The sequence below is a fragment of the Callionymus lyra genome, chromosome 12 (assembly GCF_982586985.1).
Source record: "Callionymus lyra chromosome 12, fCalLyr1.hap1.1, whole genome shotgun sequence".
Classification (NCBI taxonomy): domain Eukaryota; kingdom Metazoa; phylum Chordata; class Actinopteri; order Syngnathiformes; family Callionymidae; genus Callionymus; species Callionymus lyra.
Window position 1 is genome coordinate 20779383 of NC_141829.1, and position 24830 is coordinate 20804212.

Genomic DNA, 24830 nt, shown 5'->3' on the forward strand with positions numbered 1-24830 from the left:
CGAAGCATAATTGGAGGTTAAAGTCTTCACATTATTATTGTTATCCATATTATCTAAAACGCGGGAGCAACATTAAGGTTGTGCCGTCCGTACTAGACACCTGGTCTGAACCGTAGATATTACCGAGCTTTAATATTTCATTTTCCCTCGTCTACCCAGAGAGGGCCACACCTGTGTAATAAAAGGACTACATTTGGCCCACGGGCCATACTTTTAAAGGAAGTAAAAGTCTTAATTTAGAGTGAATTTCAATTTTTTTTCTTCAGGGATATTTTAGTCTGAAAATTGTGGAGTACATTTCCTGAAAAGGAAGTGAATTTCAGGGACATTTAAATAATTATAGTAGGACTAATGTCATTGATTCTGCCACTGACCACTGCAGCCTAACAGGACCTACATTAAGCGTGGGATGTAATGTAACGGTCGATGTCTCCGTCTCTCCAGGCCCAGGAACTGGCTGCTCCTGTCGGACGTCCTGCGGCGGCTGCGCATGTCGGCGCGCGGCTTCAGGCAGGCGTTCCCGCACATGGAGGTGGTGACGGTGGCCGAGGCGGAGTTCTACCGCCAGGCCTCGCTGTCGCAGCTCTTCTCCTGCCCCGAGGAGCTGGAGGGCTTCCACCCGGACAGCAAGGAGCTGCTGGACCTGGTGGAGGACAGCGCCGAGCTGGCCGCCCTGCTGGGCTCCACGCTGGAGTGCCTGGACGACCGCTGGGACCCGTCTCGGGAAAAACTGAAGGAGAAACTGAAGACCGCCGGACAGATCGGGCTCATCATGACGCCCGGTCCCAACAAACACTGACCTGGACGGTTGTCACCCGGACGAGCTTTAAAAATTCAACCAGGAGTTGTGATGCCTTAGCCTGACCCTATAGTTCGCACGCTTTTCAGCCTTCGCTCTGGACCAGCGAGACCCTCCGGACCCCCCCACCCGAGGATCACCGAGACTGAATCACGGTCTTATTTTTTATAGATTAATATATGTAAAAATGAAGTAAATATATATGTACATAAGCATACAAAGATGCTCACGAGCGGTCCGTGCGAGCGTGCCTGACCACAGGAGGTGGACATCAGCACATGGTGCATGTGTGTAGCTGTTGAATGTGGTATTTGTGTTCACGAGAAGCACATGATGTTTTCTCTCCTCTCAGACGTCTGTGCTTGCTTCAGCTCCAGGGGCTATTTTGTTGTAATTTTTGTAATGTTCAGATCGTGCTTCCTGTTTAGTCTGTAATTTAACATGCAGAACTGCAAAGTGGTTTGTAAAATAAAGTTTTATGGTAATGTTGATATTCACCCTTTGGCAAAGAGCTTGTATATAACAGTAAAGGCTACTGCAGTAAAGTATTTTTTGTGTGTCCATTTTTGTTTTACCTTTGTAATTAAAAATATCCCATAATTTGTATTTATATTTTACAAAAGAAGTTGCTTTAAAATAAATATACAAACTGCAAGATGAAACGTGTGCTCTGCTTCTTCACTGGCTCCAGTTAACGAACGTTTTTTTTTTCTCCGTGGCTGTCGATCAAATTAAATTATCTTGCTCAATTACTCCATGCAAATCCAGCGAGACGCCGTGGAGAAAGTTGTCGCGGATCCACAGCGCCCCCTATCGCTCGAATGATTTCGACCGAAACTAGAGGTGACGTTATTCTCACTTGCTGCACGGCTCTTCAGCGCCCCCAAGTGGATGTTAAAAGTTTGCTCGGGATCGTTCGGACGTTGCAAGTTCAAGTTCAGGTTAATGATTAAATTACATTCACTTATTTATTAGATTAGATTAGATCAACTTTATTAGCACCTGTTCTAGCGACTCGTTTAAGCGTCGGGGAAAAAATATATATCAGTTTTTATTTAAATAATTTATATATATCATATAAAATATGTTTTGAAATCTAAACGGAAATTAATTAGTGAATAAAAAATTAAACAATAAGTTGAATCATCTTTAATGATTTCCCGTAAAAGTTCTAACAAAGGACGATGTATTCACTACTTGATTTTCTGGAACTACTGTTGTGTTATCAGTTTTATCTTGCCCTTTAAAGTATATACTTTATTGAATATTATTTTGATTGTTTAAGCTTTTTGTGACCCTGGTCTGGGAAAGCGCTATATAAATAAAAATTACTTAGTTACTTACAATTGTTCTGCACTTTAGGTCGACGATTTTTTGATTCTCTGAAAAAATCCTATATAGTAAAAATAGTAGGATTTTTTTTTCCGTGTCATATGATATAAAAAATGAATCCTCTCTGGGCATGAAGCCTGAAATCTTTATTGCCAGGGTTGTAAACACAACACATTTTTTGTTGGTTTGCTATAAAGGGAATATACTTATCACCGGAAAAGGATCACTGTGTGTTTAGAATAAACATAAAATACAAGGATTTGATCAAATGAAACAGTATAAATTCATAAAAGTTGAATAAATACAGCAAATTCAATTGATTAAATGATTTGACAGCCATACAGACGAAGATGTCCACATGTTTAAGTCAGATAAATGCAGGGTCGTACACGGTTTATTATACTTTTGGAACAACTGGAGTAATATGAATCCGTTTTGGGGAATAAATACACAGGTCTAAGCTCAGTATAATGTCACATCTGTAGGTAAAACAATGTTGATTTTGAAAGTAAAAAAGAGTTGGAAATAGATGAAGGCCATCACGTGCCCCTCGCCCCCGAATAGTTATTTTTAGAAGCATGTTCTGACAGTTAAAATATGTACAGTATAAATGCCATTTCCTTTCAAATTATTTATGAAAATAGATTCATTCAATAGAATAAGTGTTTTAAACAGTACAATCAAACTATGGAGTTGATCACGGTGATTTGGGATTGACTATTATTTGCTAAATTTGGACTATATCAATATATTTAAAATAATAAACGTCATAAAACCCGCAGAAGGCCTTTGATAAGTTCCTGATGTCCCGCTTGTATCCTGTAGACGGCAGTAATGAGCAGCTGTGGTTCTTGCACAAGCAACATATAGGCCAGCAGAAGAAGACGGGTCATGTGATCTCAGCTGTGGCAAGGAGAGAAAAATGTCGGACTGTCGAAGGATGGAGGCGATTTGTTCATTCGCGATTTTGATCTGCGCCTTCATCTCCACGGGTAAGTAAAGCATATCGGGGGATAATAAATTTAGCTGTAAAAATTAAATATAACTTACCATTAATGACATTTCGTGAGACGTACGTTTATTTTCGTCTTTAAGGCTGACAGTTGGTTAACATAGCATCTTTAGCATCGTCGAATAGCTTTCCCTTTAATATCGACACATCGAAAACAAAAATGAATTATAATCGCCATAATAACATTAAAGTATTGAACGTATGTCTCTTGTTCGTTTATACATTTTAATTCCTAAAGCTTTAGTTGGTTTTAATAATGTGACCGATGCTAATGCGTAATGCAGGTAAATACCGAGGTTGCTAGTGTTAACAGTTAAAATGAAATCCCATCTTCGTATTAAGGAAGACATTACTATGAGGAATATATTCCAGAATACATTCTTTTCTCATAATTTCCGAGATGTTGTTGGAGTCATGTGATCAGGCGGTAGTTCCGCTTCTCGCTGTCATGTGATTATTTTTTCTAAAACCTTTATTGTCGTTTCGTAGACAATGTTTGTTAAACAAACAGTGAAACAATTAACTTCTGTTTGTTGTTTTGAGCTAAAGACAATAGCTTGTTACGTCAATAATCATGTTAGTTCATGAAGATTTTAATCTGTTTGTAATCCACTGACCAATATCTTTATAGCATGACTAGTGTAGCTGTTTACTGTGGTTGATGCTAATGTATGTCAAATGATGAGATAAAATGGAATAAAGACTTTATTGAAACATATATTTTAACAACAACAATGTTTATTTCACGGTTCATTTTAGTAGCAGGACTTTGCAGATTAAAAAATTGTGTATTTTATTATTCCAAGGTGTTCAAGGAAACAGTCTAACGGTGCTCCAGGCTCCGGAGTTTGTATCCTTCCAGAAAGGAGACTGGCCAATTTCTGGAGAGAAGATCCCAGACCTGGTGGCTCTGACTATGGGCTTCTCTGTTCAAGAGGTAAGCAACGGTTTCATTGATCTGCCGTTTCTTCAGCTCATCTGTCTGCACATCTCCAGGATCTGTCTTGGCCGGGCCTGCAGGCCGGACCCTTGTTCCAGCGCCCCCGTGCTAACGTGATGGTGGTCGTGAGAGGAGTGGATAGCCTGGACTTGCCTCGGAGTGTGGCCTCTTATCCCTTGGAAAATGTAAGTTTGGACCAATCCTTCATCCAATTAGCATTTGCCATGTGATGGTCGTTGTGCTATTTACTCATCAGCTTAAAGTCTCTGTACAAATGTTATCTATATTTTCTCTTTTTAGTCGGTTCCCTTCACCCTTGACAGTGTTGCAGAGACGCTTCATTCCCTGTTTGCTGAAGACACACCTGTGGTGCTTCAACTGGCCCCAAGTGAAGAGGTAGTTCTTTAGTCCGTCGTTAATCTGTCATTTCAATAACGAACAAACTGCGGCAAGAACGATCCTTAGAATCGATGATGATGATGATGATGATGATGATGATGATGGTGGCTGCAATTGTATCATTCTCTGTAATTTCAGCGACTCTACATGTTGGGCAAAGCCAACGCTGTGTTCGAGGACTTGCCTGTGACCTTGCAGCAGATCCGAGCCCGTCTTTCCCAGGAGGGTTCTGTGCTCGACTCCCTGCCCACCAAGTCTCTGAGCAGAAATGCAGAGGTTCATCTCTTTTTACGTCTTAAAATGTCTCTGTCTTAAAAATGTAGATGATAATTAATGTGTTATTATCCTCTTGTGTCATGTCCCAGGCTGACCTTCTTTTCCTGTCTGAGATCCAAGTCCTGCATGACATCACGGCTCTGGTGAGTCAGCAGTTTTCATCTAAATAGACGGACTCTTTCATTATCATTGGTGATGCATCTTTTGTCCCTATAGCTGCAGAGACACCGGCACCTGGCCAAGGACCACTCTCCAGACCTGTATTCATTAGAGTTATCTGGACTGGAAGAGCTGGGCCGGGTTTATGGTTCCGACTCCCCCCAGTACCGCGATGCCAGTGACCTGCTTATCACCGTCCTGCAGAAGGTACGCGAAAGTCATCGGGAGACAAAATCGGCCACAGAAGTTTGTTTTGAAGTTTTGCTCGTTTACCTTGCAGTTCGGTGAAGATGTTTACAGCCTGTACGGCAACAGTGCTGTGGTCGAGGTCGTGACCGTGAAGAGCTTCGAGGCCCCGATGACCCGCAAATCTCGTTCCATCCTGGAGTCCAAACAAATTGTAAGCACCACACTTGAGACTAACTTTTTTTTTTGTTGTTGAAGTTTCTGTTTTCAAGATGAACCACAAGGTTGAGATGAATACAAGTAGTCAATAAACGGCAACATTCTTTTACTGCAATCGCATGTTATGATGAATCTAAACTAGTGATCTAATAAAACTGTGGGGCCACATCATTTAGGTTAGGTTGGGTAGAACTTGTATTGTATACATTATATTACATTATATTTACATTATATACTGTTGTAAGCTGTCTTCAAATGATGAAGGGGAGAACGTGTAAAGTTGCTCTCTTGTTGTATATGATGTGGTTTTATTATAATATTTAAGTAATGGTATAAAATTAAAACCAGAAAATCAAAAGTAAAATGACTCAAAACGAAGTATATTTTTTTTCCCCCAAAGATACATTTTGGTCATATGAATGTACATCTTTTGAAAAATTCATATTCAACAAAAATATTATAAAAACACAAGAATATGGATATAAACAAATTAATTTATATCTGGGGAAAATTGATTAAGATTAAGCTTTAAAATATATCGACCAAAGGATCATAAAACATTTAAACCCATTTAATAAAATACTTTCAATTAAAAGGAAAGTGAAGTCTTACTGATTATTCAAAATTCATGAAATAAAGTAATACATGAACGTACATTTGAAAAGTAAAATTGATGACAATAACTGACAATTACGGTCTAAATCCGCTTTTAATGATTTTCAGAGCAACCCTGGCAGCCCTTACAACTTGGCCTACAAGTACAATTTCCAGTACGCCGTCATCTTCAACATCATCCTGTGGCTCATGATCATCCTGGCTCTCGCCGTCATCGTCACAGCCTACACCCTCTGGAACATGGACCCCGGCTACGACAGCATCATCTACAGGATGACCAACCAGAAGATCAGGATGGACTGAGTCGTGACATCAACACTCCATTAGTTCCCCCACAGCCTCCCTGTGATTGTGTCCTCTGTGCAGTCTGCTTCATGCTGAATCAGCCATTTGTTTACAACAAAAAAACATCAACACAATTGCACAACTGGCTTCATTCCAAGAGTCTCATTCTTTTTTTCTGCCTGATGATTGCAATTGTATCTTGTGTGAAGAAATACTGTCATGTTGAGGGTGTGGTGTGCCTACATTGTGTATTTGTGCTCGTCTTGTTAAGTTAAATAACATGTATATATTGAAGATAGAATTGCAACTATATGAAACAAAACTGCTGTTGTGAGAAGATTGTTGTGGAGTTATTTGTGCAGTGTTAAAAACAACTTGTATGAGAATGAAGAAACAATTGAAAATTAAATTATTACATGGATAACCTGTCTTTTCGTTGACTCCACATACATTTTAAAGTCATTACAGATTTGAAAGCTCCTCCCATTCGGATTTACATGAATGCCTGTCTGTCAAGAAGCATCATGTAATCCTGTCTTACTCATCGACTTAACTCTGCATTATGACACATCAAAGTCCAATAGGTTACAAAACAGTTGTGTGGCTGATCCTTTTTTTTTTAAAACAATAGGGTTAGCACCATAAAGCACCAGAGTAGAGTAGAACCACAACCAAGAGAAATATGTTGAAGGGAGAAATGAAAGTAAAATATTAAGAGGTATAAATAAAATCTAGCTTGTGTTAAAAATAAATAATAATCCGCAAATTCATTTCCCCGATAAATATCGTGAGGGACTAGTTAATATAGTAAGTATTTATTAATATAAAAACAGAGCTTCTTTAAACGCGTCTTTTGTCTCCTTTTTATTTTTATTTTTAGTCAAACGCTCCCTGCTAATCACCTGCTTAAATTGCCAACCGGCTTAGCCAATCGGAACAGAAATATAATTTCGACGAGCGAATCAGAAAAGAGATATGATTCTGATCCCGCCCTCTTACTACGTAACTGACATTTGGCTCGTTTATAACACTTCCGCATTTTCCCTTGTTGTGACCAGAAGAGAATTGAAGAGAAAGACGAACACGTTTGTCGAGTTTACGAACGAAGAAGCAACAATGGTCTGATTAATTATTAAAGGTAAGATTCAACTGGATTTTTTAAATGTTTTACTTATTTTCTGAAAACACGGCAACGACGGATCGATGTGGCTTTATCAGCAAATCTGTTGTTTTCCTTATTGTTTTATTGATCACTTTATATTGTACGTTTATTTTTTTATTCATACACAAAGAATATTAACCCTTTTTTAAACAAGTATTCGTGTATTATTTTATGAAATCCTTTAATTCTTGTTTTGTTTCTCTTTTAAGACCATTAATAGTGCCATTATCAAATGATTATTACATTTGTATTAAGTTAAATATACATTTTAAGTATTTGTGAGCTGATCAATAATAATACAAATCGAAAAAAAACAGCCGATTGAATATAAATTATAACTCTATTAAATAATTTTGTTCAAGTTTTCTATAGTACATGCGTTCTAAAATTGAAGTAACAAGTGAACCTAAACAAAAATGTATACTCTGCTTTTTTTCCCCTTTTTATCCATTTGTTTACATATCGTCTCAATTGTTTGTCCTCCAGCCTGCAGCTACGTGGGAAGGAAGATCCGGGCGGCGATTGCTGGGGAGGAGCAATCGGTGAAGCCGATCGACAAACCATGTATTGCTGCAGGTGAGACACATTCATAGAGTACGCTCAGGCACACACACACGTCATTGTTGATTTCCGAAACGGTCAACATGCTCATGTGTTTCTAAAAACTTAAGTGGAGCAGTTAAGGAAATCATGTGATGTGACCCAGCGTGAAAGTCAGTTGTTTATTATAAAGCGGTTTAAATGCTTCTAACCTATTCATTTCCAGGTAAAGAAAAGGAGGTGCTGAACCGTCAGTCGGGGACCAGTCTTCTCGGGCCAGAGGCGGGTGTCGGTGCCAGTGGAGCGATGGCGTGCAGCAGGTCACGGACTGCGCAAAATTATGGATCCTGAAATTAGGAGAAGACATTTTTTGGCATAACCAGAAAAGTCTGTTGTGGCTTACCATGTATCCATGAACAGTCTTCAACGGTCTTGTTTAAAAATGTTTTCTTCACTCCGTAAAGAAGGCCTTCATCACAAAGTGATTTTGAAGTTGCGTGTTTCAGATAAGTCGACGCAATTTCAAAAGTATCTTTTGTGTTGAAGGCCTGCGTTTGTCTTCTCAGTGCAGTGTGTGAGGGCCGGTTCACCAACCCTGTGTTTCATGGGCTGGACGGGTCTGATGTTTCTGTTGCTGTGTCAATAAAGTCTGGAACGTTCATAAACATTCTCTTGATTGTTTTTTTTAATCTAATGAATCAAAAATGTTAATCATTGTCATGATGGATGAAAGTCCAAATATAAAAAATACACCTTCATCATTTTTGGAATGTAAATGGTGTCAACACTAAATGTAAAGGTGATGGTACTCATCAATAACCCTTTTATAATACATCAATTCATTGTTTTATAAGGTTTATCTGCGCTACTGGAGTGAAGTATAAGTAAATGGTATCTGTAATAACTTGGATAAGTAATCAATTTAAGTATTGTAAAAAAAAAATGTATATAAAATGTATGTAATCCCTTTTTAATGTGTCCACTAGAATAATTATACAGTTATTATTGTAAAGACTCGAATGTTGCACTTAATTTAAATGACCATTAAAATGCTTTCTTTATAGGAACAAACCATCAAACCTGTCTATGACTATACCAACCACCGTTGCCTCTCTTGACTGTTTATAAAGGTTTGTCATGAGGAAGAATGACATTCAAAAGGATTATTTAAAAGGTTAAATATAAGACGGTGCGACAACTTGTTGAGTGATGTTTGTCTGGACTCTAGAGCATCCACTAACGTTCTGTTGAGTAATTGCTTTTATGAAGGTTAAAGTCAAAACAAATGATTAATAATTGATCCTTCATGTTAAAAACGATCCACATATTAGAATATTAAAATAAAAAATATATATATACATTGGCTTGCAAAAGTATTCATACCCCTTAACTTTTCCACATTTTGTCACATTACACGCCACACACATAAATATATGTTATTAGACTTTAATGTGAAAGACCAAAGTTTCACATGATTGTAAAGTAAAAAGAAAAGTATACATTAGTTTAATTTAAAAAATGAAAAGTGCAGTGTGCAAAATTGGTCAGCCCCCTTTTCTCTGAGTGCAACTAATTGCCTTCAGGCATTGCCTGATGATTGAACAATTGAATGTTGACCAAATGTTGACTAAAAAGATCCACCAGTGTGTTATCCAATCTCAGTACAAATACAGCTGTTCTGTGACGGCCTCAGAGGTTTGTTAAGAGAATATTGAGGAGCATACAGGACCATGAGGTCCAAGGAACACACCAGACAGGTCATGAGATAAAGTTCCGGAGAAGTTTAAAGCAGGGTTAGGCTATAATAAGATTTCCCAAGCTTTGAACATCTCACGGAGCAACTGTTCAATCCATGATCCGGAAATGGAAAGAGTACGGCACGACTGCATACCTACCGAGACACGGCCGTCAACCTGAACTTACAGGCCGAACAAGGAGAGCACTGACGAGAGATGAGGCCCATGGTGACTCTGGACGAACTGTAGCAGGGACAGGGAAGTTGGTCAGAGAGGATGGGAAGATGGATGGAGCCAAATACAATCTTGGAAGAAAAACCTGATGGAGTCTGCAAAAGACTTGAGACTGGGGCGAAGGTTCACCTTCCAGCAGGACAACGACCCTAAACATAAAGCCTGGGCTACAATGGAATGGTTTAAAACAAAACATATTCATGTGTTAGAATGAACCCAGTCAAAGTCCAGACCTAAATCCCATCGAGAATCTGTGGCAAGATCTTAAAACCGCCGTTCACAAACGCTCTCCATCTAATTTGACCGATCTTGAGCTGTTTTGCAAAGAAGAATGGGCAAAAAATATCAGTCTCTGGATGTGCAAAGCTGGTAGAGACGTCGCCCAAAAGACTTGCAGCTGTAATTGCAGCAAAAAGCGGTTCCACAAAGTATTGTCTCAGGGGGAGGGCTGGATAATTTTGCACACTGCACTTTTCAGTTTTTTATTTGTGAAAGACATTTAAAATCATGTATAATTTTCGTTGCACTTCACAGTCACTTGTGTTGGTCTTTCACATTAAATTCTAATAACATATATTTATGTTTCTGGCGTGTAATGTGACTATATATATATATATATATATATATATATATATATATATATATATATATTTGTGGCGTGTAATGTGACAATATATATATATATATATATTTATATATATATATATATTGTATAATATATATATATATATATATATATATATATATATATATTGTTACTTTCTTTATATATATATATATATATATATATATTGTTACTTTCTTTTTTACTTGTTGTATTATTGTTATATCCCTGCAAAGCTTAAATGTATCAACACGAAAGAGGATAAAAAAAACAACCCCGTTGAGATGCGATCACTAGGCCGATGAAATCTATTTCCGGTGACTAGCGGAAGTCGTCGTGTGCGCCTGCAATAACAGAAATGTAATAAACCGGCTTACATGTAAATGAGAGTTTTGCTTTTGAATCTAAATTGTGTTCATGGAACATATCTTTATATGAGCGACTTCCTGTATTAGGGTAAGATTAAGCCTATTTTATGTTTTTGCAGCATCTTGAACGGTGTAGCATGGACGTGGTTAGCATTGTTTTGCTAACTGTGCTAATCAGACTGATGACTTTTTAGCTGCTGGGAATGTTGCTTTGCCAGCTCTGAGGTCGTGAACATGACATCCATTCAATCGACTTAAAAGCAGACCTTGTCATACAACTCAACAGGATAAAACGCGATGTAGGAGATGAGTTCTAATAACAAAAGAACCACCGTATGCTAACTGTGTATTGTGCAGCAATTGGAATCAAACACAGGTTTGTTTACAAATGTCGGTTTTCTCCCGAATATGTCCAAGAAATATTTGAAGTAATGAGCATTATATGAAACAAATAATACTCAATTTTCAACGAAACAGATATGGAAACGCAACCTCCATCATACTTCCTTTCATTTCGGTTTGTTGTTGTTGTTGTTAACCATAACAAGCATTCGTTGCGTGTCTATTATATCATCTTATTTGCCACATTAATCTAACATTACACAGTTGATTAACTTTCTCACGATCCCTTTAAATATCAAGTTATATTTAATTAACATAATTTCGACTAGTTTCGAACACTAGGTTATTTTACCATTGGATACTAGCTTTTAGCTCAGAATGAAACGAATAAACACAATTATTGTTTAATGTACCTTTTAAAAGACATTTTAAATTGAACATAGTAAACTATGAAATACTAAACTTAAAAGGAATCTGTCACATCGTTTATTTCAGCCTCTTCTCATCTGAATATCTTTGAGGTTTGGTCCTTTCAGCCCAACATATAGAAATACTATTTACTTCAGATCTCTGGAGAAAGTACTGTCCATCATGGATGATGACAGTCGTCCTCTGAACACTGTCATCAGTGAGCAGATGGAGCACGAATGCTCCTCTCAGATGCAACACTAATAGACTCAGGGATTCATTCATTCCTTGTGCTATTAAATTGTATAATTCTAAATTTGGCAGGAGCGTAGTGAAAAGAGGATGTTATTCTATTCTATGTTGATCTTGATCTTTATTCTTATATTTCAATTTTGTTTTCTGTTGCACTTTTTTCTTTTTTATTGAACTTTGTTCTTGTTTATATGAGTTTTCATGTGTCTGCTGTAAACTGTAAACCTAATTTCCCAAAGATCTCCAGAGGGATTATTTAAATGTATCTATCTAGAATACTGTGTATCTGCCATGTTTAATTTAACTGCTGTATTCTTCCCCTTTTCGATAACTCATCTTGGTTGTTTTGCAGTGCTGTTGAGGTGCCTTATCACAACATAATGGATCGTACGAAAGCCTTAACACTCTCTTTTACCGTGGACAAGTATTGTTTGGTAAGTTCCAAAGATTTTAAACAATTTAAAAGAAATTTGCTTTACAAAAGAGTGACAGGCAAATTACAATTATTCTTACTTGGCTGTTTGATTACAATCATTTTACACAACCTCAATGTGTCAATTCATATTCTACATTACATGTTTAGTTGTCGTTTATAGATTCCGTTACCTTTAAAACAAAACAAAAAAAAAAACTTTCCTGTGTTTCTCTCGAGAATTATTTGTTTTCAAGCAGGGGTGTCAAATTCCTAAAAGTATCCCTGTGGTTTGCCCACTACCCAGAACAAAGGACACAAAAGTATGTATTTGTGAGAAATCTTACTGTTGACAATCTGATCACACTCACACACTTTATGGTCAAAAATATCAGCAGTTAAAAAAAAAACAACTACTTAATATAATTATGTGCCAACTTGTCTTAAGCTCTTTTGATCCACATAAAGTTACATTGCAGACCCGATCGACTTTGGCACTGCTCACTAATGCAGGGAAGAAAACACTCAGTGGTGTGGAGTATGCGGTGATATCCAGTATTAACTTTTTACATTTAAAAACACCTTCGTCTTTAGCTAAACTTTCTTACACAGACACATGATTCCATTAGAGCTCGCTGTCCTAGACTCCAATAGTTTACTTTGACTGTTCGTTCACTTAAATGATATGACTCTATCTCTTCCAGGTTTCTATCAGAGGTTCTGATTCTAAACCAAAACGAAGGTCTCCGCTTAAGAAAGGAATCATTCCATTTGATCACAACCAAACAACCATGGTCAACTGGGGTCTAGCGCGGCAAGTATCTTCCGGACTTGGGGATGTTTTTGTGGGCGAAAGATTGAATTCTCAAGCATGTCTTCCTACATTTTGGTCCCACAGAGGGAAGGCCCAGCTTGTCTTGACAAAGACAAGAGAAGAAAAGAATTGTAAAGAGATAACAAAATGTCAAGAGGCAGTGAAGAGTAAAAAAAGCGAGGGAACAATCGTGCAGAGAGAAAGTCCACGACATAAGGAGGCAGCTAAGGAAGCTCAAAGGGACGATAAAGAAACGGATGATAAAGAAAAGCTTTCAACACCAAGGAGCCGACGAAGTGGAACAACTTCAACACTCAAGCGGTAAGAACGTGAAGCGTCTTAAATATAAAAAATAAAGTCGTAAAGTGATAGAATTTTATTGAAATGTGATTTGACAAAATATCTGGGTTTTCCTAACCATGTCTTACTGATTTCTATTCTTTAAGCTCAATTTTGGGCACAGTTTAAGCACTCGCATCATTTCAAAACTAGAGCATCTGATAACCTAAATAATTTTGAAACGGTAAAAAACAAAAACTGTAATTTATTTTTTTCACGTCGTACCTGTGTTATATGTAGTTTGGCTGGTAAATCAGATTTTCTATTCTTTTATTCTAGATCCAGACTCTTCAGGAAGTTGCAAAATGTGGAGAAGGAGGATGAAGTTGACAACAAAGAGGTTCAGGAGGTAATGATGGTAAAGGACAAGGCTGGGGACTGCAACTTTTCTGATGAAGTGGTTGGTAAGTGAACAACAAAGAAACATTTGTATCAAACAATAAAGCCTCATCATACCTAAACAAGAACTGATTGAGTTCCCAGAAGACATTTTGTATTTTGACTACCACACCTTACGATCCAGTTAAGCTAGGATAACAAGTTATTTATAATAGATTGTATGTATTTATCCGTCTTATTTGAACACTATGGCCTAAGGTTAAGATTTCTTACAAATATCGCCAGTTGGAAAGTAGGTTGTGTTGAATTATTTATATTATTGACATAAATATATTTTTCTCACCACAGACTGTGGGTTGTCGGTGAGCTGGAATTCAGCAGAAGATGATGTAGACTCTGAGAACTTTGATCCGGTTGTGAACAAGGATGTAGAAAGTGATCAACAAAATGAATCGCAGTCGAGTGTGGTAGGTACACAGTCACGCCAGGAATTTACACAGGTTTTATAGTTGGCTGCAAATGCTAAGCTAACTTCAAAGTCCTTTTAATGTCAGTCTCTTTGATGACACTGTTGTGACGACCAATTCTTTGTTTGTTTATCACAACAGAAAAGGAAAAGAAAAGAAACCAGTCTTGGTTGTAAAGGAACCAGCAACACGAAACGACTTCGCCAAACTGTGCTTTGCTTCACGGAGGAAAGAGAAAAGAACTCCAGATCTGCCCCAGTTCATAGCAGCCAGGAGGAATATGGAGATGACTGCAGGAACTCGGATGACGCCACGATAAAGTGCACTCTAGAAGAAAGAGCAGAAATTCTGCCACCGACCACTCCTGAGTCAAACCAGAGCGACAGAATGAGATCTCCGAAACGTCGACGTCTATCAAGAGGCAGCATTACCAAGTCTTGCTCTTCCGTCTCCAGTGAGTAATCGGCATCATGAGTTACTTCTAAAATTACCTTGCGTCCACTACTCATTTGATTTTAAATGTTTATCTACTATATTATAACAACACACTCACTGAGTAAGCACCTGTCGGAACAGTCCTCCAAGCATGTCCTCAATAAACCATTCATACACTCAAAGAAGGACTGTCCTTTCTTGAAATTCCAAACAATGTACTGAAGCAGATAATGTAGTTGGATGTATATAATTGTTAATCTGGTAGTAGCCTGCAGTTATGCAGCAGCAACACACAAATCCAAGTGTAGCCTCTAAGAGTTTCACAGGCTTCCCCAAACAAAGCTGAACACTGAATAAGTAAGATCATAGTTTAGTCAGAAGTTGATGTAGGAGTGTTGTTTTATCTTTTTTAGGAGGGTTCTCATTGTTTCTCTCCTCTGTACTTTTATTTTCAGTCACATTGTCCAGTGATGAAGACGACGACGACGCTCCTGGCTCGATCTGCCACTCTCCGACATATTCAGGAGCCAAACCACAAGAGGATGTCCAGGTGAGCTGATGTTGCTTCTGTATTGGAAGTAATGTTTAAAGGGATATTTAAGTTTTTTTTCTTCACCAATATTTACAAGAAATTCGGAAATATCATCTTAATTTATAATTCAATCATAGTATATATATATACTATATATATAGTATCCATCAGTTCAATTAATAACCTGCCTCACTTTCCTTATTTGCTAACTGAAAAACGGCTTTTTTTATGTGTAATCGGCATCTATTTGATACAGCGGACTGGATCCCCAACAGATTTATCTCTCGAAAAACCACAACATTGATCTATAAAGATTTCAGCAAATTGCTATGGATTATTTTATCTCATTTCAATTGTCGTTGCCATCATTTGATTTATTCATATATAGAAAATTGAACAACGTGTATTTCTATGTTCCGTCCAGCAGATGGAGCCGTTGTCCGTTACTGGTTACACCTTATTTTTGTAAATCATTTTTAGGCTCCGATTTTTTTTTTTTTGGTAATGTTGCGCACTCCTTGTATATTATTGACTGTTAAGCTTCGAATTCATGCACAATTAAAATATAATTTAGATATTTATTTCAAGAATGGATGATTCCATTTGCGATGTTCTTCTGTAACCAGGTGTATTTGTTTATAGGTGATACCTGTCATTGTTGGAGACGCTCCGGTTGTTGAGATGCCTTCGCTTTCAGTCAGCCACTCCATGACATTGCCCTTCACAATGGTGCTCTGTGGAGGTTACCAAGCCAAGTCAAGTGGAGACCTTTTGGTAATTGAATAGTTTACTTGCTTACAGCCAATGTTTTTTTTTTCCTTTAAATTCATTTTCTCTCTGTTGGCAGTTTGAAAATGAGAGGATCATCATCCCTATCACAGGTAAGTTACACACCTGATTTCTCTGTCAAAGGATCAAGGCAGTCTTGGGTTCAAAAACATTTGACTGCTCTCTTTTTTCCATGCTGTCTGATCACGCCGCTCTGCCAGCTTAGTGTGCTATTCTTGTATTCAAGTAGTATTTCAGTTCCAAGATTAGGCAACCAGGACGTGAGAGTCGTGTAAACCAAGTCTTCCCAGTATGGTAGTGAGACTACGTCAGATCCTTGAGCTGAGGTGACTCGATACAGACACGTAGGTGTCTAGACACACAAGAAGTACAAAACAAGGCTATGAATGTGTTTTATAGACTGTTGTAGATGATGATGAGAAGTTGTAATAATCCTGCTGAATATAAGATTATCTGAATTATTTTGTCTCCGAATACAATCATTTAAGATCCTAACAAAAACTTTGTTTTACAGTAAACTTTAAAAAATTTAAAATGTATCCATTTTATATCCCTTCTTGCTCTAAATGCACTAAAATGCAGTTTTTTACCTGTACATTGACACTCTGTTGCTGCTAAATGTTGTTTTACATTGTGCAAGACAATAAAAGGATTCTGAATCTGAAAATATTATTTCGCAAACCATCCTTAACAAACACTACTCATTATAATAAATGCACAAAAATGAACAGAGATATGAAAGCTGACCTTTGAACTGTATCTACTCCATTCACATTTAAATTAATATTACAGGATTTTATATTTTATCTGAAAACCTTACTCTATTGTTGAGGTAAGCTGTAGATGTCTGCAAGAAAGCAGAGGCACAGAATTTGATATTAATATTAACATTTATTTCATAAAAAAAACATAAGAAACTGCTAGATTTAGTGTTCCTTGATGGACAAATGCTGGCTTTTCAAAACGGAATATATTATGAATTTAAATTGAAGTGATGTTGCTGTTTATGTCTCTTTTTTTGAAATTGAGTAATACTATATTTCTGTGGTTCAAAGTTAATGTTATTATACTGATTTTTGCATTTCCAAGTGGTAAATAAACTTTCTAAATAGCTCTAAAAGTTTGCCAAACCCTGCTATGAAGAGTTCAAAATTACTGTTTAAACACAACCCTGCTGAAGGCTATTTTCTTGGAGGGTGCAATTGCAGCGATGCTGTATGTAGCTGATATGTCTTAAACTAAAGAACTGACTTGAAAAAGCATCAACATTCATGACGTGACGTCTCATCTCTGCAGACATGGATGAAGAGCTATATGGCCAGTTGACGTTGGAGCGAAAGGAGCTGATGCACTACAGTGTTTGGGACTTGGACGACGTCGACCAACTGGACTGCACGAGTAGCCACGAAGATTTTCCGGCCGATGGCCTTTTGTTTTTCGTGTCCAGGAAAGCAGCAGCCAAGCTGTCACGGGACATTCGAAAAGTGTTTGTCAGCCATCCACCCAGAAATACTGGTAAGACTTCCTTTTTTTAAACATGTGTGAGTAAAGACTGAAAGATAAATAGTAAATCTGGATGTTGACTTTCAGGCGGCACAGCAAGTCCTTTCATCTTGCTGTCTCTTGACGAGCCTCTGTGTGGAATGGAAGGAGCGTTGTTGCGTTCAATTTTGGAATTAGATTGTCTCAACAGCATTGCCTCAGAAAAACACTCTGATTTTGCAGAGTTAGAAAGCAAGCACGGCCCTCTTCTAACTTTGGAAGAAAGCTTACACCTTATTCATCAGTCTGGACTAGACCCTAGCTTGCTGGATGTGCTTGGATACAACGAGACAGATTGTAGTTCGGCAACAAGCACTTCTTCTAAAGCTGTGCAGAAGGTGCCGGAGGCTCCGGAGGAGGAGAGAACCGAACGTGCAATAGAATTGATCCCGGAGCTGCTCGAGTTACCCCTCTCTGACCCAGAGACACCGTCACCTCTGGAGGATGAAAGGACATCACTGTCCAGCAGCAGACAGGACGTATCTCAGACATGTCTGACCACGCAGGCGGAGGCAGGAATCTCGGAACAGACGTTTGAATTGGACAAGAATGAAAATGAGGAGTTGGACATTGCAAACAAACTATTGGACGCAACATCAAGCAAATTGGAAGCTGGCCTGGAGCAAGTGATGTCGCCCTCTGTTGACCCCTCTGTTGACCCCTCTGTTAATTCATTTGGAGTGCCACTGGAAGGAGAAATCAATCCAGAGACAAATGAGAAGGAAACACTGGAACCCCCTGCTGAGGTACCTTTTCTTTTTTCCCTCTTTAACTTACCCTCTCCCCCTCCGTCTTCTTCAGTTCATCTTCTCTCCTAATTTATCTCTGTTTATAGATAAAATCATTCTTTGCCTTTACCGCTATATTTCTTTTGTCAAGCAGAAGGAAGAGGAGAAGCCGGTCTACACAATGTGCCATAGAAGAGTCAAAGACTCGTTCAGTGTGTCCATGTGCAAACTGGACACAAGCTGGACCAAGTATAGACATCAGGGAATGACACGCAGGCGAGTCATCTTGTACCGACGCACAACTCCTTTATCCTGGCATGCTTATCTGATGTTTCTTCACCTGGTTCATATTTGTATTTCAAGTCTCTATCGGCTTCTAGATACTAATGTTTAATAATCAACTGTATGATTCACCAAATGCACTTTCAAGGCTCAATCTCACAACCACTTACTCAACTCAAATCTGAACAGGTTGATCCAGTTTCCTCCTCCTCCGATTAAAGGAGGAATAACTGTGACGATGGAGGACTTGCAGTGTCTGGACAGTGGGCAGTACCTCAATGATGTCATCATCGACTTCTACCTTAAGTAAGTGTCTCCCATGCCACTGGGACCACGTTCTGGATTTTGATCTGGTTTTGGTTTAAAAACAAGGCATACATCTTTCTGTGTGTCTGGTACTCTAAGGTTTTCCCGTTAATGTCTGTGGTGATGCGTGATGGTCACTGAAGACGGAATATATCCTTCATTTTCCCTTTTCTTCTTTTTTGTCTTCTTCCTCTTCTGCTTCTTCTTCATCTCCTTTTTTATTCTTCTTTACTTTTTCTTTCTATGTTTTTTATTCACCTTTTTCTTAGTTTTTACTCCTTCTTTAACATCCATTTTATCCATTCAACCCTTTTTTATTTTTATTTTTTACTTCCATTTTACCTATTGCCCTTATTTTTTCTCTCCTCACCACCAAAACGCCCTAATCTCATTCTTCTTTGCTCATCCTCACTTTCTTCTTTTTTTAATAATCCCCAACCATTTCTTCTTTATTAAATTATATTCTTTCTTTTATTTCTTTATCCTTTCTCCACATTCCTCTTTTTACTTTTTTGCTTCTCACTTTTATTCTTCTTCACACACAGTTTATATTTCTTCACCTCTTCTTCTTCCATGTTTCCCAATCCTCTGTGTAAACATGATACTACTTAGTCAGATTACGTATATCAGTTTGATTAGGTTTGTTTGGGCTGCATTTAATATTTTGGCTCGCTGAGTTTGATAAATATCTTGTAGTAGCTATTTTAATAATCAGAACATTTTGAAAGTCTTTTTTTAATCTGCATGTTCTTCTAAATTAAGCGAGTAGAACAAATAGAAGTTACTTAAAAGTTCGTTTACCAGGCACTGTTTGATTTACAACATAATGTTTCAGGCTGTTCTGTACTCCTTTGATCTGATTTGATGGTCTGATAAATCTAATTATCAACATAAACACAATGTTCTGCGCTTTTGGCAGCAGCGACCAGCAAGATCACAACAATGAGCGCGACACTGACACGAGCGAGTCAAAATAGATTATGACGCTGATATTGAGATAAAAAAAAGCATGTGTGGGTGTAAGTGACACATGCAGAACGCGCAGAGGTGCTGATTGAGGGGACAGATGTGCGCTAACACCCGGTGGAGAAGAAAGTCACTTGTGCTTGTCGTGTAAACAGAATCCTGTGTTTTTGAATCAGATACCTCCTCCAGATGTCCGATCCAGCCATGGTAGAGCGCTCGCACATCTTCAGCAGCTTCTTTTTTAAGCAGCTGACGCGGCGAGACAACGCCAGCGAAGGGAACACGTCTGAATCGTACGTGTGGTCACTCACAGGTTTGCGAGAAAATATACATTTGCCAACACATTTATTTCTCTCCCCGCAAACACAGATGTCAACGACAGAGGCGGCACCAGCGGGTGAAGACCTGGACGCGGCACGTGGACATCTTTAAGAAGGACTTTGTTTTTGTTCCGGTCAACCAAGAGTACGGAAGTTCCATGGGCTCACAGACGGCTTAGGTCTGTTTTACAAGTTACCGTTTCACCTTCTGTTTCAGGGCTCATTGGTATTTGGTCGTCATTTGCTTCCCTGGACTGGAAGAAGTGAGGTACGAAGGTCACCCCAGCTCCTCAGAATGCCCAGCAGGAAGTGATCACGACGGTGAACATCCAGATGAGGCTCAAAAATCCAAAAGTTTTACTTTGGAGAGCAGCCCAGAACCTGGTGGGTTAAATTAACTTTAGTTTCATCACAACGACAAACATCACTCACTATATTCCAACTTGGATTCTTGGTTGTATTTATAAATGTCTTTTTTCTCTCACGGAAATGTTCCAGAGGTCAAAAAGCATCCTCCTCCTCCTGTGGTAAGAAGAAAATATGACACTTAATTCATGTAGTTGTTGACTGATGTGTTTCTTCCTGTTCCAGAATTGTACTGAAAAAACATACACGAGGAAGGTAGTGTGTAAAAGGTGAGGTTAAAAGTTTTATTTCTGTTGTCTAATCTTTTTTTTTTTTTTGCTTTCTACTCACATTTTCATTAAAAACGGCAACAAGATGTAGATTTATACTTTCAACGTTTCTCTGTGGATTTATTCTTCCCTCTGTGTTCCCCTTCGCTTCTGTTAATGATTATGCACTTACACAAAACACGCAAAAACCAGACATCTAAATGGATTTATTGATCCTGCAGCTGATTTAAGTTTAGTTAAGAGCTTTCTTGAATGTCGATCTCGGTCTTCCTCTCGTGGCACTGATGGCTCACATCTGGTCTGCACACCGGTGGTTGGGGACCACTCGATTAGGCGCCCACTTTTAAGTTTTTAAGATTCTGTGAACTGTTAAATAATGCACAGATGCAATTTTCCCGTCATTCCATCATCAGCAGGAAACTATCGGGATGACCCCCGCAGGGCGTTGGAAGACGTTGGGTCTAAATCTTGGACTGTCTGGAAGCCACTCAGAAAGTTGGGTGTGTGTGTAGCTGGATTTAGTGTTGTGTCTCTTCACATTTGACTTGAGGGAATCTTGTGCGAGGATTATGAAATGAAATGTGGATTTTCCAAAGAAATGGCGATATATAAAAAAGCTAACAAAATAATCTTGTGTCTGCAGGCCGTGCATTCTCATCATGGACTCTCTCAAACTGTCTCTGCACGAGAGAGTCTTTAAGCTCATCAGAGAGTAAGTTCAGATTCACCCTCGAGGGGCCATGATTTTATTGACGCTAATATCGCTCTGGCAACGTGTCCTCAGCTACCTGCAGTCGGAATGGGAGGCTCGGAGAGGAACGTCCCGAGACTTCTCCCCGGAGCAGATGAAAAGTTCACACAGCCTGGTCCCCCTGCAGGACAACAGCAGTGACTGCGGCCTGTACCTGCTGCAGTATGTTGAGACCTTTTTAGAGGTAAAGTATGTCATATTCTTTCTCAAAAATGGAAAACACTTAAGTAGATCATATAAGGGTGTTCAGTGGTCCCTCACTTATTTTTTGAAATTTTAAACTCAACGTCACATACACTATGAGGTGCCATCCCTGTCATCAACCTTTTAGTTATGGTGACCTCAACAGATCCCATAATGCTTTGCTGCCCAGCCAACTAATCAAAGCTTTCAATCGCATCAACAAGGCAACGTTTACGTAAAACTTAAATACAGTAGCGTAGTTAACCAGTATTATAGAGCAGTGTGTAGAAAGGCACCATGGGAGTTCACTGTTTTATTGGCACCATAAGTAAGGTGGGTAATCAGTGCCTCCCACTTAATTCTGTGACAGGGATTAAATTAATCTGCTGTTCAAATTAATCAGAGCGTGTAGCATTATAAACAATGACAAGGAGCTGCGTTGTTCCTGACTGCAACTTGATACAAATTATTTAAAGAAATCTGAAACGGCAAGACAGTTTAAGATTAACCTGAAAACATCGATAATGAAGATTCATTTTTAGTAAGAAACTCATCAAAGGACTACATGAATATCGATTGACCTGATTCTTATGTCTCTCAGGATCCAGTGGTGCACTTTGACCTCCCCCTTCAGCTACAGCGCTGGTTTCCACGACAACAGGTGCGAAGAAAACGGGACGATATCAGAGACCTTGTGCTTAAGCTGCACAGAGACCAGAACCTCGACGGTCGCCGGTAGACTGGCGCAGGCGCCCTGCTGTTTAGGTGCGTGACTGTTCCGCAACACAATCTGCTCACACTGAGCAACATTTGGGCGTCAGACCTGTGGCCCGGAACCACTCGACAAGATCACTCCACACAAGGAGCATCACCTGCAAACGTTTGTTCATAATGGGACTTGTGTCAAATATTTTTAGTCTTCTTAATCTAAAATTATGAATAAAATAGCTGTGCATCAGAGAACAAGTGGCCTAACATCCTCCATCACAAGCAAGGTTTCCTTTTTGCATTTCTGCCTTTGTGACGTCACACACCGCCAGCAGTCACTCTGTTTAAAGCTTCAGCATCCTCAAAAGTAAACATGGTCATAGAATAATAAAAGTGTATTTCATTGCAGCTTCCTGTTTGGATTCTATAATGAAGCGACTTTCTGATTTAAAATCCAGGGCAGCAAGGGATTGACAACGCATACAATCCAGTATTAACGATCACGTTTCGTGTGTCCTTTTTATTTAGATTTTATTTTTTATTATTCTCAGGAGATATCTGCTTTTTATTTAGATAATGTTGATATGGATGTACAGATGTTTCCAAAACTGTGTGTATTAAAGCTTGAATGTGATTTTAAACTTCCTTTTTTTTTTCCTACTTTATTCCAATCTTGAATGAAATTGAATGTAACGTGAATAATGAAACAATGATTTCTATAACTAACTTAAATTGATAAGCACTATAAGCGACAGAAATGTTGTACTGGTTCTTATTCTTATGTTTCAGAGCGACAAGTTTATCTTAAGGAAATCCCTTTTCATGGACTTCACACTTTCTATTCACTCATGTCCGCCCTCCTCGCTGGAGTTGCTGTTTTCGGTGTCTGCAAATATAATCTAATCTTGGGCGGATTAAACGTATTTACAGCTCATATGATCCCCCTCCCAGACTAACTCTGAGTAATCCCTGTTTCCACTTCACCCTTGAGTCTTTGTGTGTGGGTTTGTGTGAACCACAGAGTTCAGAACCAGAGACGCAACTTTAGGAACATCCCTGTCCAGTTTCACCGCTCTTTGTGAAAACAATGCCGTGCTAAAACCTGGGGAAATATTTGACAAAAAAAATTGTCTGAGAGATCTCATTGTGTTTTGAGTGCAGGAAAGTGAGACCATCGTGTGCTAGCATCTGTTAGAGGAAGATGGCGTGTGAAAGGTAAGGTAAAACGCAAACATGCCTCCTCCAAGGAGCTAATTTTACACTTCTTTATAAAGAGCAGCACACATTCAATTATATTATTCAGAAGTTGTGCTATCATTGTGTTACAAAATGTTTTTCATCTTAAATTAAACATGACCAGGAATTGTACCCATGACTGCGGCAATATTTATCAGCGACAAATCCTTCAAAACCTTCCTCGATCCAGATGGATATCTGAATCTTTACTCTCTGCAAAAAGGGAGGTCCCTTACTTGTGAGTTGAATCTATTTATCATAACCACCATCACAAAAAATCCCTTAAAAACCTCTTTGATCAAGGTGGATTTCAAGATCTTTTTTTTTCCCTGTGCCCCAAGACATTTCCTAAAAATATGAAAAAAAAAAAAAAAACCTCAGGTTTTTATTTATGTTTAATAGTTGGTAGATTATTAACAAAGTTAATCACTCGTCGTTCCAGATCATCACCTAAATACAGGCGTGTCCAGAGAAACCTTGATTAGCGTCATCACTTGCAACAACTCTATGAACTGATAGGAAAATACAGTGTGTGTGTTGGACAAATGGACACATTTAAAAGATTCTTGAAGGCCACAAAAACACTTTGGCATTCGGCTGATTGGAATTCTTTGCGAGTGGACTGCTTTGTGTTATTGTAAGTCAAGGCTAAAGCAACACTGAATGATTTGGTTGTTTAAGCCAGGAGTCTGGTTAAAGCTAATCAGAAATCTGTGTCCTTTTAACAAATTGGCAAGAGATTAATATCAGTTTTACTGTCTTTGACTAATGGTGGTTTGAGGCTTTCTCAGGTTCTGGCCAAGACTGTGACGTAAGACGTCAAGCGTCTCTAACAGATCCCCTGAAAAACTCTTCGATTTATAACTTAAGTATTAATTAACTACATGAATTCTAACATTGGATCATAAATAATTAAAAATATAGCACAAATAAAATGTATATATATCAAAATTCAATGTCAGCCACTGACTAATAACACAAACGTTTAGTTTTTTGTTGAAACATGAAAATAAACCTCTACCATGAAATTCCTTCACGTCTTCATTGATTTTCATGTTATTGAGAGCTTATTTACTAATAATTAAGGTCAGGAAAACAGCCTGTTGAACCACAAATCATTATTTGGGTCAATATTTTATCGAAAAATGCGAGTGTACAGTTTATATTATGTTGTTTAT

General features: G+C 38.4%; 3 protein-coding genes and 1 long non-coding RNA gene across 7 annotated transcripts in view; all 4 read left to right on the top strand.

Moving 5' to 3' along the window:
- The window catches only part of bcor (BCL6 corepressor), a 39039-nt gene extending 37578 nt beyond the window's left edge, over positions 1–1461 (top strand). For both annotated transcript variants that reach the window (XM_087804796.1, XM_087804797.1), the window contains one exon: positions 445–1461. In XM_087804796.1, coding sequence (XP_087660922.1) covers positions 445–799 — 355 coding nt within the window. In that variant the 3' untranslated portion in view covers positions 800–1461. The remainder of the gene's footprint in view (positions 1–444) is intronic.
- A 1548-nt stretch (positions 1462–3009) lies between these two features.
- atp6ap2 (ATPase H+ transporting accessory protein 2) lies at positions 3010–6646 on the top strand. Its single transcript, XM_087804798.1, has 9 exons — positions 3010–3123; positions 3950–4080; positions 4140–4268; positions 4384–4479; positions 4621–4758; positions 4848–4901; positions 4975–5124; positions 5198–5317; positions 6046–6646. The coding sequence occupies exons 1-9, from the start codon at positions 3054–3056 to the stop codon at positions 6238–6240; spliced, it is 1083 nt and encodes a 360-aa protein (XP_087660924.1). The 5' UTR covers positions 3010–3053; the 3' UTR covers positions 6241–6646.
- A 576-nt stretch (positions 6647–7222) lies between these two features.
- Positions 7223–8589, top strand: LOC148068614 (uncharacterized). Its single transcript, XR_015713188.1, has 3 exons — positions 7223–7360; positions 7871–7960; positions 8151–8589. It is a non-coding gene; the product is annotated as an uncharacterized LOC148068614 (long non-coding RNA).
- A 2233-nt stretch (positions 8590–10822) lies between these two features.
- On the top strand, positions 10823–24120 carry senp7 (SUMO specific peptidase 7). Of its 3 annotated transcripts, XR_015713195.1 has the most exons (24): positions 10823–10954; positions 12221–12302; positions 12985–13094; positions 13179–13415; positions 13713–13837; positions 14121–14239; positions 14381–14693; positions 15130–15224; positions 15849–15980; positions 16054–16087; positions 17292–17510; positions 17586–18283; positions 18417–18541; positions 18737–18853; positions 19996–20112; positions 20189–20284; positions 20357–20523; positions 20638–20666; positions 20731–20774; positions 21418–21486; positions 21559–21709; positions 22310–22473; positions 23578–23631; positions 24095–24120. XR_015713195.1 is itself a non-coding variant. In XM_087804365.1 (22 exons), exons 2-22 carry the CDS (start codon positions 12249–12251, stop codon positions 22445–22447), a joined length of 3189 nt encoding a protein of 1062 aa, XP_087660491.1. In that variant the 5' UTR covers positions 10823–10954; positions 12221–12248; the 3' UTR covers positions 22448–23057. The 3 variants fall into 3 exon arrangements, 2 of the variants coding, with proteins under 2 accessions (XP_087660491.1, XP_087660492.1); XM_087804365.1 differs by lacking the exons at positions 23578–23631; positions 24095–24120 and having other exon boundaries at positions 22310–23057; XM_087804366.1 differs by lacking the exons at positions 23578–23631; positions 24095–24120 and having other exon boundaries at positions 18420–18541; positions 22310–23057.
- The last annotated feature ends 710 nt before the right edge of the window (positions 24121–24830 follow it).

Coding starts and splice junctions, on each gene's coding strand:
- senp7 (XM_087804365.1), top strand. CDS start 12,249: ATGGATCGTACGAAAGCCTTAACACTCTCTTTTACCGTGGACAAGTAT. Junction 15,225..15,848: donor AACCACAAGAGGATGTCCAG/GTGAGCTGATGT, acceptor ATTTGTTTATAG/GTGATACCTGTCATTGTTGG. Junction 21,487..21,558: donor GTCTTTAAGCTCATCAGAGA/GTAAGTTCAGAT, acceptor ACGTGTCCTCAG/CTACCTGCAGTCGGAATGGG.
- atp6ap2 (XM_087804798.1), top strand. CDS start 3,054: ATGTCGGACTGTCGAAGGATGGAGGCGATTTGTTCATTCGCGATTTTG. Junction 3,124..3,949: donor CTGCGCCTTCATCTCCACGG/GTAAGTAAAGCA, acceptor TATTATTCCAAG/GTGTTCAAGGAAACAGTCTA. Junction 4,081..4,139: donor TGGGCTTCTCTGTTCAAGAG/GTAAGCAACGGT, acceptor GCACATCTCCAG/GATCTGTCTTGGCCGGGCCT.